The sequence below is a fragment of the Egretta garzetta genome, unplaced genomic scaffold, assembly GCF_000687185.1.
Source record: "Egretta garzetta isolate BGI_Z169 unplaced genomic scaffold, ASM68718v1 scaffold567, whole genome shotgun sequence".
NCBI classification, from domain to species: domain Eukaryota; kingdom Metazoa; phylum Chordata; class Aves; order Pelecaniformes; family Ardeidae; genus Egretta; species Egretta garzetta.
In genome coordinates, this window is record NW_009260348.1 from 374,761 (window position 1) to 391,733 (window position 16,973).

Genomic DNA, 16,973 nt, shown 5'->3' on the forward strand with positions numbered 1-16,973 from the left:
TGGGATGGCAGGGGTAGGGGAACGGTTGGGCTGGGGGAGCTTAAAGGGCTTTGCCAACCTCAATGATTCTATGATTCATGGGAAGAAATGCAACGGACTATTCATAGCCAATGTTTTGGGATCGGATCTGTATGCAACTGGAAGATGAATGCAACTGAAGAGAGTTGAGTCTGCAGGGCATATCTGGTTTTGATTTTTTTAATGGCTTAATCAAACTGGAAGGCAAAGATGGACCTCGAGGGGCCGTCTAGTTACAGTTCATCCCCCTGTACTGAGTGTTTCAGCCCTTTTCTCTCTGATTTTCTGTGATGCTTTTGCTCCAAGGGTGGATTTAAGACTGCAGTGATCTCAGCTCTTAGCACATCTCTCTCTGTCAGGCTCAATTGCTCAGTTTAACAATAACAATTGAAGGAAACCTAATTGAGCAACTTCCCTGGGTACTGTTTAACTTCAGCCTGCCTGGGAAAATGTGTGAGAATTTCTGCAGGAACTCTCTTGGCTTTCTTTTTTTTTTTTTTGTAATTTAATTATATACTTTCATTAGTGATGTTAACGACATAATAAAAAAAAAAAAAGAAGAATTAGGAGCTGGATAGCTGTTGAGTACCGAGGGAAGCTGGCATGTCTGGATGGCGTTGTGCAAGCGGCTTTACCTGAATGAAATTGAAATTCTGCCCCGGAGGTGAACTGTGGCTTCATCCAAGCTTCTGTGGCAGTAACGTCCGTCAGCTGGAAGTGTGGTAGGTGCTGTACACAGCTCCCCATCACTGAATAAAAAAAGCGTTGAAGTTCCTGCAGGCACCTTGGTCTGGCTCCTTGGAAGCCGTTTCGCTGATGGCTTTGCTAATGATTAAGAGAGGAGTGGGTAGCAGGACCACGTTTCTTCTGCCTGTCCTATGGATACCGTGCATTCTGTGGGCTTCAAGTCACAGCAGCTGATGAAACTATGTGGGTTTGCCATGTCCTGTCCAGGGCTCTGAACTACTTTTAGAATTACTACTCTGGCTGTTGGAGGAAAAAGCAAACATTTCTTAGCAAATAGCTGCCGCCGGATCCAGATAGCTGGTGATGCTGGCTGTTTGCTTTGCGGTGCATCTGCTGTCCTTGCTGGGGAGATGATGTTCTGTTAGAAACCTTAGTGGTTTGTGACAGGTCTAAATTCCACTGGGGAATTCATCAGGCAGACTTGTTTTTCGGTAATGACACCTTGCAAGCCGGTCTCTGGGCTGGATGCCCGGGCTTCTCCTGTTTTCGACGTAGTGATGTGAAATCGGTAACCACTACCTCTGCTTTCGTAGTTCAGGTGTTTTTCTCAGAATGGGAGTAGTTAGGATGTTGGTGAAGCTCGGAGGGGACGGGCGGTGTGATTTCTGCCTCCATCAGCTGGGAGTTTTGCGGAAAACCCAATTTTTTTCCCCTGGAAGTTGTTGGTGGTGGTGATCTGCTGCGGAAAGCGTGTGCGTAGCTGGCACAATACAAAAAGGAGGAATTTCAGGCGGGTCGTGCCATAGCGATGCAAAGCCAAACTTTAAAATAAGGTTTAATTTTTGAAATAGGGAACTGTATCGTAATCTGCAAGCCTTTACTTCAGCAATGCGATTTTAATTGTACGCACCCTAACCGGAGAGTTTGTGCTTAATTTCTTAGTTGTGGTGCTGGTCTCTGAAACTTGTTGGCTCTTCTGCTGAGGAACTAATTATCTTAAGACCGCGTAATTTAAAATATGTTCCAAGGAAATAGCTGAACTAGAGCATCGTGATTGGATTCACAAGTGGCTTGGACAGCTAGAGCTGGTTTTTCTCTGAACCCCCGCCCGCCTTTGGGCAATGAGCTGGCACCTGCCCGTGAGACATCCTTCCCGGTGGGTTGCTTTTATCATCTCAATAACTTGATTCTGTCTCGCCTGTCCTTTTAATCAAAATCACCACCAAGAAAAGCAGGCCGTCTGACTTGTCAGAGAGTCAGTCTGACGGCTTGATTGAACTTGCTCAGGTATTCATTAAGTGCCGCTAGAGAGAGCTGGGAGAATGGAGAGGGAAGGCGAGCAGCGCTCTGGCTTTTAATGTGCAAAGCGTATTCTGTGCATCTCCTGGTATGCGGGGAATGAAACTTGTTTCCACGCGCAGATGTTTCTGCAGTTGCTGGAACCCCGGGCAGGATACCTGGAAAGAGCCCCAGGGTGCAGAGGACCATGGCAGAGCGGCCCGTGGCGGCCGAGTTCGTCACTTGGTCTCGGGTGCCGCTGCCAGAAACGAAGGGCCTGAGCTTCCCCGTTTCCCGACGTGGTAAATGAGCTTTCATCTGTGAGTGTGCATTAGCACGGCCGAGTTACAGGCAGTGGCTTCTGATGGAGTTGAAACTGGGCGCCGGAGTGAGTGCTGTAACGGGCTATAATAAACTGTCATGAAATTTGTTGAAGCAGCACAGTGTGTGTTACTCATTAAACCTCTCTAACTTTTGAACTCGCCGTCGCCAGCAATTTTGCTTTCTGATTATATGTACTCTTAGGGAAACAGCTTCTTCTACAGACTCTGAGGAGCCCAGATCCAGATGTGTGACACGGACCTGTGTAACTACAACATAAACACCCCAGAAGTGTGTTATAAAAAAAAGAAATCTAATCCCACGGCTATTTTTTTGCTTCTTTCCCCTGACTTTGTAAACATAAGGAATGACCGTGTCCGGGGCTATACAAAATACAAGGATTTAAAAAATACCCAGCTGCTCCGTGCTGGGTATCGGTGGATTACTTAATGAGTCAGATTGCTCTATATGCAAAATAACGCCTGGCTTCTCATGGCCAGGCACTACAAATTCATGCTGAAACTCTAAAGCAAAGCTTTGTTCCCTGCGGCTCCTGCGCCCATTATTGGCCATAGTGGCCAGAATTCGGTTAATAACTCACCGCCATCAGAACCCAACTCCAAAATAAAGCTGGGTTGCTTTGCAGAGAGCAAATGTGAATAAAAATAATAAATGCTATTTTTGCATTTAAGCCCCTGCGAGTTTAGGGCCTGTATTTATGGGGAGCGTGGGGGCAGGTTTAATATGTAAAATTGAGCGTATAAGCAGGTGTTTGTCAGATCAGGGCATTGGGCACTAAAAATAAAAAAAATAGCATCTCTGAATAGGATCAAAGAGAATATTGTTGGGTAAATGGATATCATCTTTATGCATGCGCGTGTTCTAAAATAAGTCCGGGCTTAATGACATCAGTTTAGTATTTCAAATTTCCTTTTAGTCATCTTTTTCTCGATCATCTTTCAAAATCGTGTTTTAAAATAAAATAGCATATTGCATTTCTAAGCTCTTTAGCGTGATTTCTATTTTTGTGGGCTTATTTTTGGTAGAGATAGAGCTGATATTGTGACCTACATTTCCTTATTTGCGATAGCTAGGGATAATAGCTCTGCCCGTGATTTGTTTCATGCCTTGCTGAAAGGCATCGCTTTACGATATGTTTTCCAGGTACGTGAGATAAGAAGGAAAGGAAGTAACTGCCGACAGTAATTAGAATTAATCAACAGCCTGTGTTCTTCACAATAATTTAATGAAATGCTCTGCCCCGTAGTGTTATGAATCATCTTTGGTCTTGATCCTTACGGGAGTTTTTGTTCACGTGGTCTGATGTGACCAAGCTTCCGTGGTAGAACTTCCCGAGTGCAAACGTTGATGCTGTTTAGGTCGTGCTTTGGACTTACCAGATGTTATCTTTCATTAAAAATTTGAGTTATTACCCTCTGCGCAACATCCTGCGATCTCCTCTTCCCAAAAACACCCTCAGGAGTTGTAAACACATTGATATGTGTCTTCCCAAAGCTCGAGCAAGTGATGCCTGGCATTAAGGATACCCAGGTGTGTTTGTCCTCCCTCGGACGGCGCGCGCGGGGCGTGCACGGCTTCATCATCGCAAATTGGTCATGCACGAATACAGGCAAAGCTGCTCTGTCTCGGGCTTTGCCTTAATATCTCTGCTGCAACCAAGGGGTTTTGAAAGTGAAGTCTGGCACTAATTTATGAGAGCGACGTGGGGAAAAAAATAGGTCAGCAAGTATGAAAGGTGCTGACAAGCATATAATATCTAGAGATTGTTAAAAAGGGGGAAAAAAAATAGGCTTAAGACAGCTTTTCCAAGCAAGCTGTTGTGCCTGAGGTTTTGTAGGCATCGGAGCAGGGCAGAGGTGAAGTCGCTTGCTGGAGGACACGTGAGCAGGCTGCGGCAGAACTGGGGAGCAATTTGGGAATTCTGATTTCCTAATACTGCATTCCTTGAAATGGAAGCAAACAAACTGGAAATGTGGCTGTTGGGGCAGGGGGGTTGCTTGGAAAAACCCATTTGGGAATAGATTCAGAATTTGGAGAGGCCACCTTTCCAGGCAAGCTCGAGTTTTCCAAACTCCAGCTCTTTCATTTCTGCGTATTTAAGGATAAATACTGCACAAAAAGCAGAAATATTAGAAAGATGCTGAAGTGATCACCTCTGTTTAAAGCATTGCCTCTGCGTTGTTATTCTGTAGCTGGGGTTGAACTGACCTTGCCGTCCCTGAGGCACGTGAGAGCCTGTATCACAGCAAGGAGCATCCGCGCAAGCCGCGCCGATTCCCTCGCGACAGGCGCGCGTGCGTTGCCTCTGCGAAGAAGGGGAGTTCTGAAATTGCTGCTGTGCTGCTTTCGGTCCGATCGCCGGCGTCATCAAAATAGCCCTCGTGGCACGTGTGAGGCATTGGATCTATCTCTTTCCTAAAATAACCTCCAATTGCTTATGGCAGGCTTTTGGGGCTTACTGCTGTGACTATTTTTTCCATTTTCCAGGGCTGGGTTTTAAATTTCTGCATGCCTTCTCCAATGTCTCGATGCTCAGCCGTCAGACTGAGCCGCAACCAAAATCCTCGCTGCGAGCGATGGAAGAGGACAGAGCAGGATCTGATTCTTCTCTCCAGAAACCATGGATATTTTGATGTTGCAACTTGCGGCCAAGTTCCTTGTGGCCTGAAAAGAGTGAATAGGATTGGCGGGGTTTTTGCATAGCACTGAAGTACCCCCCCACACACACACTTGCACCTTCCAGGAAGGAAATGGTGCTGGGATCCTGGAAATGCTCCTCAGCTGGGAGCTTGGGATGGGGGTTTTCCTACTGAAAATGGCCTTGGGAGTGTGTTGCTCTTCCTTGGAGCTTCCTACAGGCTTTTCATTACCTGCATATTTCCTACTTTTGACACTAACTCTGGCTTTGCTCTTGTTTTCAATTTAGGAGCCGTAGCTCTTCTGCCCACTTGTAAGTGCAACTGGTATGGGTAATGGTGTGAGAGAAGGTCAAGGGGATTGCAAACGGCAGGATGTGGAGCCAGCTACATCAACCCACCTTCTGTCAGAGGTGAGAGCAGGAGGTTGGGGATGTGCGGTGGGTTTGGGAGAAGAGCTGCGTGGCTGCTGAAGGAAGCATCTCGATGGGATTCGAGCTGTGGTGGTGTAAAAGAGTCTCAGCGTACGTGCAATCCATGGAAACGCGCACGTTTTGCTGTGGCTGAGGATAGCTGAGCCCTCTGGGAAGGGGCTGGGCATCGCTCAGAGCTGACGGGCAGGCAGGGCTGCGTTCCTTGTTCAAGGTTAGGTCTCGTTATGTCTTCAGTGGTGGAGCTGGGAAGAGAGCCATAAGTCTTGATTTCCCTGCTCCCGCGGCTGTTACCAGGCTCCTGCTAGGAACGCTGGAAGAGACGCTGAACCTTGGTCTGATTTTAGACCAAAACTCAGGCTGAAGTTCACACAGTGCTGCCTTTGCTTGGCTGCCCTCATGTTTAGCACCAGACAGGCAAAGATTGGAATGGAAAAACCGGACTGAACCATGTATTTTGGTAATAAACATTAACTTTTTAGCTGTGAAACATTCTGGAAGAAAGAAAAATGTTAACTCCTCCATGAAAACACAAAGCATATCGGAAGTTAACGTTCTTAAGCCCTGTCTTGACTTGTCTTTCAGCCCGTAACCTTCACGGTGTTAGATTTCAAGTCATTTACTTGCTTTCTGCACATGTGTTATGAGAAGATAGCTGCTTTATAAATATGAGCAGTGGCAGGAATGTCAGTAACAAAACCACTTCCATTCCATTTCTCATAGTAGGAAACCTGTCTTGTTTTATCCTTAGGATAATGGGAACAACATGGAAATGGGGCTTGCACGTTACTGGGAGGGTAGGAAAGACGCTCACCTTCTGTGCATGGCTAAATCACGAGGAGGTAGTGGCTTCGCTTTTAGAAACCTTGGTAGAGAGAAAACAGCACACGTAAGAGGTGGCAGAGCCCAGGACTTTGCATTTTGGCAGCCAAGTTGAATCTTTGTTCTTCATGATCTGACCAGGAATTTAATGTACTTGAAATTTTGAAGAGAATTCTGACCCGAGTCCTTGAGAGGGGGGTAAATGCTGCAGCAAAGGTAAAACACTACAACTTCTGCTTAGGGCTGACTGTGTCCTATGAACAACGCTTTGTTCCAGGGTAACCAGGAGAAAAAGAAAGTACTCAACTCCCTGATGTCTGGTGCATTGGCTGGCGCCGTTGCTAAAACTGCAGTAGCTCCACTGGATAGGACAAAAATCATGTTTCAAGGTGAGTCCCCTTGGCTTTTGCAAAATGTCCTTACTTTATTGTGAGCAGGATCCAAAACAGCTTCTCTGATCTGCTCAGCCAGCCTGTTCTCCAGTGCTTTGCTCTCCTTGAGCCTGCGGAGACCTGGCAGGGTGCAGGCAGAAGAGTGACGTTACCACAAGGAATTGAATCTAAAAACCTGTTGTTTGGTTCTTGGTAGGGTTTTTGCAGGTGCCAAGCAGCCGTGCCTCTGGCCCGTAGCGTTGGATCCAGGTCTCATGGTAGTCAGCAGGAGTTTTGCCGTTTCAGTGTAACGCACGTGTTGCTGGTTAGGACTGGACGATCCTAAAGGTCTTTTCCGATCTAAACAATTTGGTGAGATGCCTGTGGCTCACGAGCGTTGGCCGGCCCCACGTGTTTTGTGGCACAAGGGAGGGTTTTGGAGTGCAGAGTAAATAGGTGCTGTAAAGGCAGCATTTGAGGGGATGGTGGGGATAACAGTTGGACTTGACGATCTTCAAGGTCTTTTCCAACCTAAACTATTCTATGATTCTATGGGTGACACTGGATTTCTGTGTTCAGTTTGGAGGAATGAGGTGGGGAGGGGAAAGGAGCAATAGAAGAAGACGTGGTGATGCTGGAGGGAGGTAATTGAGCTGTTTGAGTTTCTTGCTAAAGGCTGGAAGCCAGGCCGTGCCTGCTCAGGTGTTCACAGTCTGCTCTAAGAGTTGTGTTGTGTTGCAGCTGAATTGTTTTGGTTAGAGTTGAGGTTAATGACGAAAAGTGCTGCAAGAGGTGTTGAAGCTGGCGTGCCTAGCTTTGTGTTACCAAGCCCTTTTTGGAACCCATGAAGTGTGTAACAGAAAATGAAGTTCATCTGGTTGCAACAGAAAATTCCCACACGTTTAGCGGGATTTGGGATGCAGCCCCATCGTGGGCTCTGTTTGGTTCCCCTGTGCCGGTGTGGGAGCTGTCAGCTACGCTGGCTGTCCCAGAGGGAAGGGTGCAGGCTGTTAATACAGCAGGCATTTGGTGAGGCCGAGAATTTTAAATCTGGTTGACATCCCAGATTAAACGAATTGCGTAGGTTTAATCTAATCCCTGGATGAGATTTAATTTTGTATTGACTTTCATTTGACATGGTTTTCATTCTCAGCACAGCAAGGGCTGAGGTCTGGAATAGTGGGGATGTAGATGGGGGGAGTTCAGGCTGGAGGGAGCTAAAGCCCGGGCTGCCTGCAGGCTGGGATTGCATCTGCGACCAGATGCTCGTGCAGCGACGAGTACGTGCCGTGCTTCCTCACCAGCACAAACACTGCAGTTCATCTGAGGTTGGAAATGTCAGGTTCGGAGGTGAGATGGAAACTGCAGAGCTGGCGTGAGTCAACAGCTGCCCCTATAAATCACCTTTAATTGTACAGGCCTACATTTATAAAAAGACCTGTTTGGTTTGGCCCATTAAACTCGCTGCAAAGGATATGATTAAGCTTTGCCCATTCTGACCGATGTCCCGGTATCTAATGTATTTCTCAGTCTCTTGCCCTCCTAAATGTTCTTACTCTGGGGCCCCTTCCCTGCTTGTGAAAAGAGAAAAGCATCTTTGGGTCGTGCAAGTGTAGGAAGGTTGTCCCTTGAACTAGGGACTGAAGAATTTTCCTGTGGGAGAAGGAGAAGAGCCCTTTTCCATCGCAGAGCCAGCTGCAATGGGGTTATTGAGGTGTGTTTATTTCTTAAAAAAAAAAAAAGTGTTGAATTGCATAAAGGAGCAGCGTGGTGAAAATGTATTTGCATGCAATTGTTTGATACACTCGAGAGGTTCCCAGTCTCAAAGGAGTTTGAAAGAAACTGCAATAGACACTTAATTGGAACCATGTTTCATTAGCGTGGCTGTTGGGGTTTTAGCCTGGGTTTCCTTCCTGCTGTAGGAATGTTACAAAACAGAGCTGCTGTATGCCAAATAAATCTTGCTCCCAAATGCCTTGTGTATTACATAGTTAAAGAGATGCTGTCAGTTTGAATGGATGCAAGAAAAGAAACTGATTGTTCATTTGAGTTTTGCCAGGATGAAACCGTTCTTGCGTGGAGCCTCGCTAAACAGACCCGTTCTTTGCTGGATTCTGGCATTAGGCTGGAACCCAGGCATGGAAATGCTCTGCTAAAATAAGTGGTTGGTGCGGTTTTGGTTTGGTTTTGTTGGTTTTTTTTTTTTTAATTTTGTTCTTTACTCATTTATTTTTAGTGCTTTAAAGTAAGAAGTGTGACAGAAACTGAGCGCTTTCATAACACTAGGTGGAAAAATGAACTTATATGCTAAAGAGAGTTTGGGAGCACTTACCAGAGGAAAGCCTTTGTTTATTATAAAGAATCTCTATTTTCTCTTGCATTAATTCTTTTGCTTCTATTTTTATCCCTTAGATAAAATGCCTGTATGGTTTATTTGATCCATCTTAAATGTATTGCAAGACCTAATGCTCATTTTTTCTTTTTAGTGTCTTCAAAAAGATTTTCTGCCAAGGTGAGGTGATGTGTCTGTCTCCTGTTGACCTGAAATGGTTGATTAATGGTAGTAATAGCCCTAACAGCATCTTTGGTTTGTGTTTATTTAACTTCCTTGCTTGGGTTCTATTAGGAGCACTCGTAGTGAAAGAGCATGGGGGGAAAGACTGGGAACAAGATTGTTTATCATACTCCCTGGGACGGTGCTCTTCCATGTTCATGTTTTTGTCCGGTGCCTAGCACAGAGGGGCCTCGCTCCTCGCTCATACTCCGGGTTCTGCCCGTGACGTGGCAGGAAATGTTGTGGCATCGCTCAGGGCTTCGTTTTGTTAGACCTTCTCCTCCAGTGTCTGCTTTCTTTCCCCCAGCCGCCACTGGAGTTGTTTCAGAGTACAGAGGACATTTGAATTTGGAAGCTGATCGCTGCCATCGCTTGCTGGCTGTTCTGCATTACAGCCGTTCCCTGGGTGCTGTGCTAATATGTGTAATCCACATTTTTCTGTCCATAGGACAGAAGATTCATTTGGGTTGAGAAATGGTTTGTGCAAACAGCAGTCCAGGAGGGAAAATGAAGATGTCTGGAATGTAAAATTCTGTCTTCCCGACTCCAGTTCTCTTTTGCTCTAACATATCCTATTCAGTCTCCCCAGAGAAGCCCTTTTAGTGGTCTTAATCTGGAGTCGGGGTTGTGAGCGTAAACAGCTGGTATCAGCTTACTGTGGTTGGGGTGGGAAGGAGGATTTGGAGAGGTTAAGCTCTAGGGTCACCTTTTCCCCCTCTATTGTTTGGACTCCCTCTTATCATGATCTCCCTGTCTGACCTTTGATCCCTTGCCTGCAGGAAGCCTACAGGCTGATTTATCGCACCTACCTCAATGAAGGCTTCTGGAGTCTCTGGCGGGGGAACTCAGCCACCATGGTCCGTGTGATCCCTTACGCTGCCATTCAGTTCTGCGCGCACGAAGAGTACAAGCAGCTCCTGGGGAGTTACTACGGCTTCCAGGGAAAGTAAGATGCAGCGTGGCTTTGATCCTTGCAGAGGAGGATGGAGCAGTTTGTGGGACCGTAGATTGCAGGGAGGGAGCACGTTCCTCCGCTTCGTGCAGGCCTGCTGAGTTGAAAGCTCTGTTGGCACAGAGTCGTGCCGGCCCCTCTCATGATGGCTTCGCAGAACAGGGTGTGTGAGGGGGCTCAGCAAAGGGCTGGGCTTCTAGTCTTGCACAGGGGAGATCTTTGTGAGAACAGGACCCTGTCTTCTAGAGGCATGAGCAAGAAGTGGCCTAGACACTGAGTTAGCACTTCCCTGTGCTGAGAGTGGGCAGGCAAAACAAAGAGCTTTTCTTTGCGGGAGAAGCAACAAGATCCAGCCTTGCGCTGTTATCTGAGCCATGCGCGCGGCCTGAGCCTCTTGCTCTTGGGCATGTAGTGTCTGAGACACCCCAAGTCAGGCTTGCTATCCTCAACAGATACTAATCTAAGCCTATGGCTCGGAATGGCTGTGGCAAACCACGGCTGCTTCAACCCCCACCCGCCCAACTCCCTTCGGTACACAGGCTGGGAAGGGATTCAGTAGCTGATAGAGTAGAGCCATCCTCCAAAGCCACATAGTATTTCCATCTCCAGGTGATCTGTTTGGTCTCTTCTCTCACCTTACTTTAGAGCGCTGACACCCTTTCCTCGATTCATTGCTGGCTCTCTGGCAGGCACAACGGCTGCCATGTTAACCTACCCCTTGGATATGGTCCGTGCTCGAATGGCTGTCACGCCGAAGGAGATGTAAGTGCCTAACAAAAGCAAGTACAAGCACCACGAACAAATGCAGAACTTTCTTTTGAGGTCAGATGACTTTATTCCCATTTTCTGGGTCACTTCTTGCTCGGAGCCTTTGGTGTAATAAAGCTCTTACTGCTGGGGTCTGAGCACTGATTAAATGACCAAGAGTCCTGGTTAGCCCAGGGGCTGGAAGGAGATCGATACTGAAAGACCTCGCGAGTAAAACCCGTGTGTCGGCTCTTCAGGAGGCCAGCTGGCACAAGGCCTCCAGAAGAGATCTAACGGGCAGGATAGCACGTTGTGATAGGGCTGTAGGAGAGCTGGGGACTGGCTTCTCCGATTGCAGACAGGCTTCTGAAATCCCTTCTGAGCTGTTCGATGAGCTCAGAGCTGAATTAATTAATTGTTGATCCTTCAGAAAGTCCTGTTGGAAATACTACTGGTGTGTGCAGTCACTAACCAGTGCAGATTTGGTTTTCCTGTGTCCACATCCTAGGTACAGCAATATTGTTCATGTCTTCATCCGGATATCCCGAGAGGAAGGATTGAAGACATTGTATAGGGGATTTACACCAACCATCCTTGGAGTGATTCCATATGCTGGGCTTAGCTTCTTCACCTACGAGACGTTCAAGAAACTACATGCAGGTAAAGGCAACTTGGTTTGCTTTCAAATGACACGGTGTAGGCTTTTGGCCAATTTGAGATGCTCAAATTCAGTGGTACAAGTCCTTTTGCTGGCCTTGAAGCCAACTGCACAGTTCTGTGCTTGTGGAGGACGCCTCGTGCCCTTGCCTCTCCAATTTCAGACTATGAAGAAGGCAAGCTGCAGAAAAGCAGTATCCCTCTCTGGTAGAGGAACAAGAAGGTGCAAGTCCTGGGTGCAGGAGGACTTGGTTATGTACCAAGTCAGCTAACAACCAAGTTGGGAACAAAATCTCGGGAGCTCTGGCACTCTCTTTGGGTCTCAACCCACTTGACCGTAATCATGTGTTTATTACAAGCAGGTTTCTATGCTCTGCTACTTTCTCTTTCCCAGATCACAGTGGGAAATTGCAGCCATCCCCTCCGGAGCGGCTTTTGTTTGGTGCCTGTGCAGGCTTGATTGGCCAGTCAGCTTCCTACCCCCTGGACGTGGTTCGCCGACGAATGCAGACGGCGGGGGTTATGGGACACACGTACAGTTCCATCCTTCTCACCATGCAGGAGATTATAAGAGAAGAGGGACTAATCCGTGGCTTGTACAAAGGACTCAGCATGAACTGGGTCAAGGGGCCAATTGCAGTGGGAATAAGCTTCACAACCTTTGACCTGACGCAGATCCTTCTCCGTAAATTACAGCACAGCACTAATGTTGAAAGGTAGTAGCTTAATCCCCGCAGCCCTTGCTGGGGAAAAGTACAACGCGTGTACAAAGAGCAATGCTAGCGTTCCCTCACTTTGTACGTGCTCTCCTGCGGCTGAGAACTGACCTTCCATGTTTGTTTGTTTCCGTTGTTGGGGTTGTTGGTTTTTTTTTTTTTTTCTTTTCAATGAGCCTCTGAGTTACTTGGAAACCTCGACCTGAAACTCTTTTCCTAAACGCAATTCTCCTTGCAGTTCTGCAGAACTGAGTCCTCTAAAGTAGCTGCCTCACCCTTCACTTTGACTCTTTGACAGCAGGAGCGGAGCCTCCCAACCAACCCCGTGCTGCTGCTGGCTCCTCACCTGAGCTCTGGGGGCAGATGAAGCGGTGGATGATGAAAGAGAGGACTCGGCGCTGCTGGAACGAACCCCCGAGTCTGGGAAGTGACTGCTGCTCCTGGGAGGCAGCTTTTAGTTACTGAACGTGTATTAGCTGGAGGCAGTCTGCCAAGTGCAATATTCCAGTTAGTCTGTCGGGAATTCCAGGTTCCTCTGACCTGTAAGCATCGGCCTCCATAAAACAGGACCCAGCGGGATTTAACAAGTCCGGGTCACTTCTTTTGTTCTGGAACTCGAAAGTGAGCTCCGGCTGGAAACGCTGCCCTTTTTCCAATGTTCTTCTCGTTTCTGGGCTTTGTTGCATAAAACACCCCTTGCTTGCAGTGCCCTCTGAGATTACCAAAGACTGTAGACAGCAGGGGAGGAAAGCTCCGAGCGGTTTTGTTAAGTCAAGTTCTCATGTTTGTTGTCAGTGTTGTTGAGCGGGGGCTGTGCCTGGGTTCCCAAACTGGATTGAGGCAAACTGCAGCAGAGCTTTCGGGCCACCCAGACCCTTCCCTTGTTGTCGCCACGGTCTTGAAGGCAGCGTTTGCTGCGGCACTGGGCAGGCTGCGGTGTTGATGTGCTAGCAAAGGAAGTGTTACATACGTAAAACTTCAGCGGTTTTATCCTTCAGTATTATTGTTGCTGCTTTACGCATGACGCGAGAACAAACGGCTCAAACGCGCGCGTGCCGCGGGCTTGGCGGGGCTGCGAGGCTCGTCGCCTCGGGTGCGTGCAGCCCGGCGGTTGGCCCCGCTTCCCGACAACCTCCTTGTCCCTTGGTGCCTGCTGGGTAGGTTGTGTCACCTCCCTTTGCTAGTCCACACCTAAGCCCACTTGCTTTTATTCCTAGAGTTCTTCTGGACCTGCTGGGTCCTTGGGAGGCTCTGCAGCCGGTGTTGACCCTTCAGAGATTCCTTACAGTGCCAATCATTTCCAGTTGCAATTTGAAAGTGAATGGTGAAGTACCTTTCGGTGTTCCTATTTCAAATCACTTTTCTCCATTTGGTGGGGGCGGTTTTGTTTTATGGTCCATGCCTACATTAAATTTGGAGCGCAAGAGAGGTCAGAGCAAACTTTAGACTTCTCTCAGAATCAGATTACGTAAGCCAAGATTAAAAACCCCTTTCCAGCCGATATAGGCCGTAATGTATAAAAGAAAAATAAGGCATAATTTAAAAGCTGTCCTCTTCTGGTGTATGTATCTTGGCCGTTGTAGCGTGAGCCTTGTGTCATGGCTTTATTAATGGGAACGGAGGTAATTGCACAACTGGTAGACGGAGCTTTCTCCTTTCTTTTGTCTTTGCACTTGTTCTTTGGAGCCTAACTTGCTTCTAATGCCAAATATTTCACTAGGAATTGAGCACCTACACTTCCATTTTGTGGACACGGCAGAGCGCCAGCGTACTGAAGTCTTAGCATGAGCGTTGTTCCCAGAACACGTGGGATCGATCGTACTTTAATGGCTGTGGATGGGCGGGGTATTAACCTCGGTAATTTCTGCTTCCAGGCCCACAAATTGATGATTTCCGTTGTGAAACTTGACTGCAGTCACTGATTTACCTTGCAATGACAGAAATGTTAGGTGGTGGTGTTTTAAGAGTCTGTAGAGATGACAGCCCTGAATTCTGTGTATTTTTTGCTCCCGTTGCTAATAGAGGGTGATCAGCTGTTCCCTTTGTTTGGGTAACGTTTTAGTCCTTTGCAAGAGCTCAGATTTCTTTTCTCCAATGGAGAAGCCAATTAATCCTGCTCTTGTCGTTTATCTTGTCTGGCCCAGTGAGGCAACACTAAGGCAGTTGCACCCTACCACAGAAGCGAGGTACAGACCAGCAACGAGGTGTGTCAGCAGCTGCCTGTGCGTACGTGCGCGTCTGTGTGTCTGGCCGCGTGTACCATCCACGCCGAGCTCGCTCTCGGCTTGGAGGCTGCCAGGTCAAAGCGCGGTTCTTTCTGCACGGCGATGGGTTCTGCGTGAAGATGAGAGGAAGCTGAACCGGCGCATCCCAAGGTCGAGCGGGCTCCTTCGCTCCGCAGTATGGTCGGTCATCTCGGAGGCAGCAGATCTTGTCTTGGGAGACGTTGAGCATCGCTGAACCCCTATGGCAACAGAGGTGGCTTAATTCCTCCTGGGTCCTGACTGAGAAGAGGTTTCCACTGGATGACTAGCCTGCCTTCTGCCCCGTCAGGAGTGCTGCTGGGGTGTAAATGAAGGGGAAGCCTGCGGAGGAGGCAGCCTCTGGCTCCTGACCCTGGCGTCGGCCACCGTGCCGCTGAAACGCGGTGCAGGCAGCTCAGAGCCTGGGGACTGAGCTGAGAACCAAGACTTGAAGCACAGCCAGCCTTGGGCTCAGAGAAGTTGTTCCTTAATTAGCAGCTGCACCTGATCTTAATTCAATGGAACTTTAGCCAAGCACGTTTTTCCACGTTTTGCAGGCTGAGTGTTTGTTCCGAGACAGATCTTTGAATTCGGTCTGTAATGGGTTTGGTGCTTTTGTTTCTTGGGCAAAAGTGTTCAGAGCAACTGTGTTATTGCTTTGGGTTGTTGTAAAGAGCTGCTTTTTTTTTTTTTCTTCTCTGGTTTGAATGTAGAAAAGGAGAAACAGAGTGTTCTCTTCCCTTCTCTTAGTCCTTGCATGAATTGAGACGTGTCTGTATCTCTCTGCTGCCTGGAATGAGTGCCCAAGGAGTTCTGGGCATGCTGATTTGGAAATCCTGTGTGCTGGCCAAGAAGGTCCATTGCCTTTAGCTCTGAGAAAGGAGACGAGTCTAACAGGAATATTCTTTCCTCCTTTTCTTTAGAACTTCTTTACTACCCCAAATTCTCCTTTTTTTTTCCTTTTTGTTTGCATTTTATTCTTCTCAAATTCCTTGCTGTTATTTTCAAGTCATGTTTCTCATTCTTCCTTAATGCATTACTGCCAAACATTAATCTGTGCTTTTTTTTTTTTCCCCCCCCTTGTCTACACGCTCCCTCCCCGCTTCTGCACCTTTCATCCCGCACTAGCACTTCGAGAAAATCAGGTCCAATGAAATGCATCCAAAATGACAAAACTGCAGCTTGGATAGCGATGCCCAGACAGCCCAGCCAGGCTTCCCACTCGCAGGCGGGGACGTGTGTGTGCGTGGGCAGGGAGTTAAAGGCACCGGATGGTGGGGCAGAAGCTGTTCTTGAAAGGTTCTTGAACCCCTTGTCCAGCCTAGCGCCTGTCCTGCTCCTAGCACCTTTTCTTCACAAGCTGGGACATCCTGCTGCTTTTTACCGTTTCCCCTTTCGGTAGCTCCGTGTGATGCCCACTGTGTGGCTGCTTGCTGGGTAGGTACCTCGGGGAGAGCTGCGGAGCCTCGGGGGGCGACTTAGGGAACCTGAATGCAAGAGGTGGGATCTGAGCTGGCTTCTTGCAAACCCCTTTGCCCCGCATGCCCCGTGCTGGCCTGTGCTGGTTCCTCGGGAAGACGGAGCCACCGGAGAGCTGGCTGGTGGTTGGCAGGATGGTGGTGGAAGGGTCAGGGGAGATCATGGCCTCCCGAGGCGTGAAGTTGCTGAAAGCCGTGGGGTGGGTAGCGTGGCGCAGCACTGGTACTCCGTGGAAGCTCTCCAAAAGCAGGTTCGTAGCTTCTATGGAAAAGTAGTGGTACTTCCATTAACTTCTGATCGCCTTCTGCCTAGAAGGACTCGAGCGCTGTCGTCTTCACCCTCTGGTGTCTTGATCACAAAAGCATGAAAGGAAACTTTGAGCAGAAGCACTGCGGCAGCCCCGAGCGAGTCTGGTGCCAGTCCCGGGTGGGCAGGAGGAGGAGGCGGCGGCAATGCAGCGGGGTAATTCCCGTGCCATTGCCCCAGTGCCTGCCTGGGTACCTGGGCTCCGTGGGGAGCCAGGGCAGGTGCTACGGACCCTCCTACCTGGACTGGGCCAGAGCAGGAGGTGGCTTTCCTATGAAACAGCCTTTCTGTTGTTGTTGTAGGGGCTGGTTCCTCCCGCTATATCCCCATCTCCCCCTTCAACGCCACGCGATGCCGGGTTTCCCAGCACTGCTCACTGCCTGTGTGGTCTATGCATATATTAGCACAAACACTGTTAAATGCCTTTTGTCAAGACGTGTCCTCACCATCGATGTGTGCGTGTATGTGTGTGCGTCAATTTTGACCGCTTTTCTTGGATCTGGAGTTCTATTTTATTGCAGTGAAGACACTTTGTTATATAATGTTTATATATTTTAAGATTTGTGCCAAGAGAGGATGTATATTTAATAAAAAATATAATTGACTTTGCAGGCTCTCTGAGGGTGTCTCCTACCATACGTTGCTCATGGGGGAGAGGGGCCCGGCGCATCTGGGTGGATTTCACTAAACACGGGGGTGTCGGGGTGGGGGGAGCAGTGGCTGGGGGCACCTCC

At 48.3% G+C, this 16,973-nt stretch overlaps 1 protein-coding gene across 5 annotated transcripts in view; it reads left to right on the forward strand.

The window, feature by feature from the left end:
• SLC25A42 (solute carrier family 25 member 42) overlaps positions 1-16,809 on the forward strand; it is a 22,383-nt gene extending 5,574 nt beyond the window's left edge. For 2 of the 5 annotated variants that reach the window (XM_009642755.2, XM_035898204.1), the window contains exons 2-9: positions 5,252-5,374; positions 6,492-6,603; positions 9,072-9,097; positions 9,919-10,085; positions 10,737-10,853; positions 11,347-11,498; positions 11,890-12,211; positions 12,450-16,809. In XM_009642755.2, the coding sequence (XP_009641050.2) occupies positions 5,291-5,374; positions 6,492-6,603; positions 9,072-9,097; positions 9,919-10,085; positions 10,737-10,853; positions 11,347-11,498; positions 11,890-12,211; positions 12,450-12,477 (1,008 nt within the window). In that variant the 5' untranslated portion in view covers positions 5,252-5,290 and the 3' untranslated portion in view covers positions 12,478-16,809. Of the gene's footprint in view, positions 1-45; positions 5,375-6,491; positions 6,604-9,071; positions 9,098-9,918; positions 10,086-10,736; positions 10,854-11,346; positions 11,499-11,889; positions 12,212-12,449 lie in introns of those variants that run through there. The other 3 variants (XM_035898203.1, XM_035898202.1, XM_035898205.1) reach the window with 3 other exon arrangements.
• Positions 16,810-16,973: the final 164 nt, after the last annotated feature.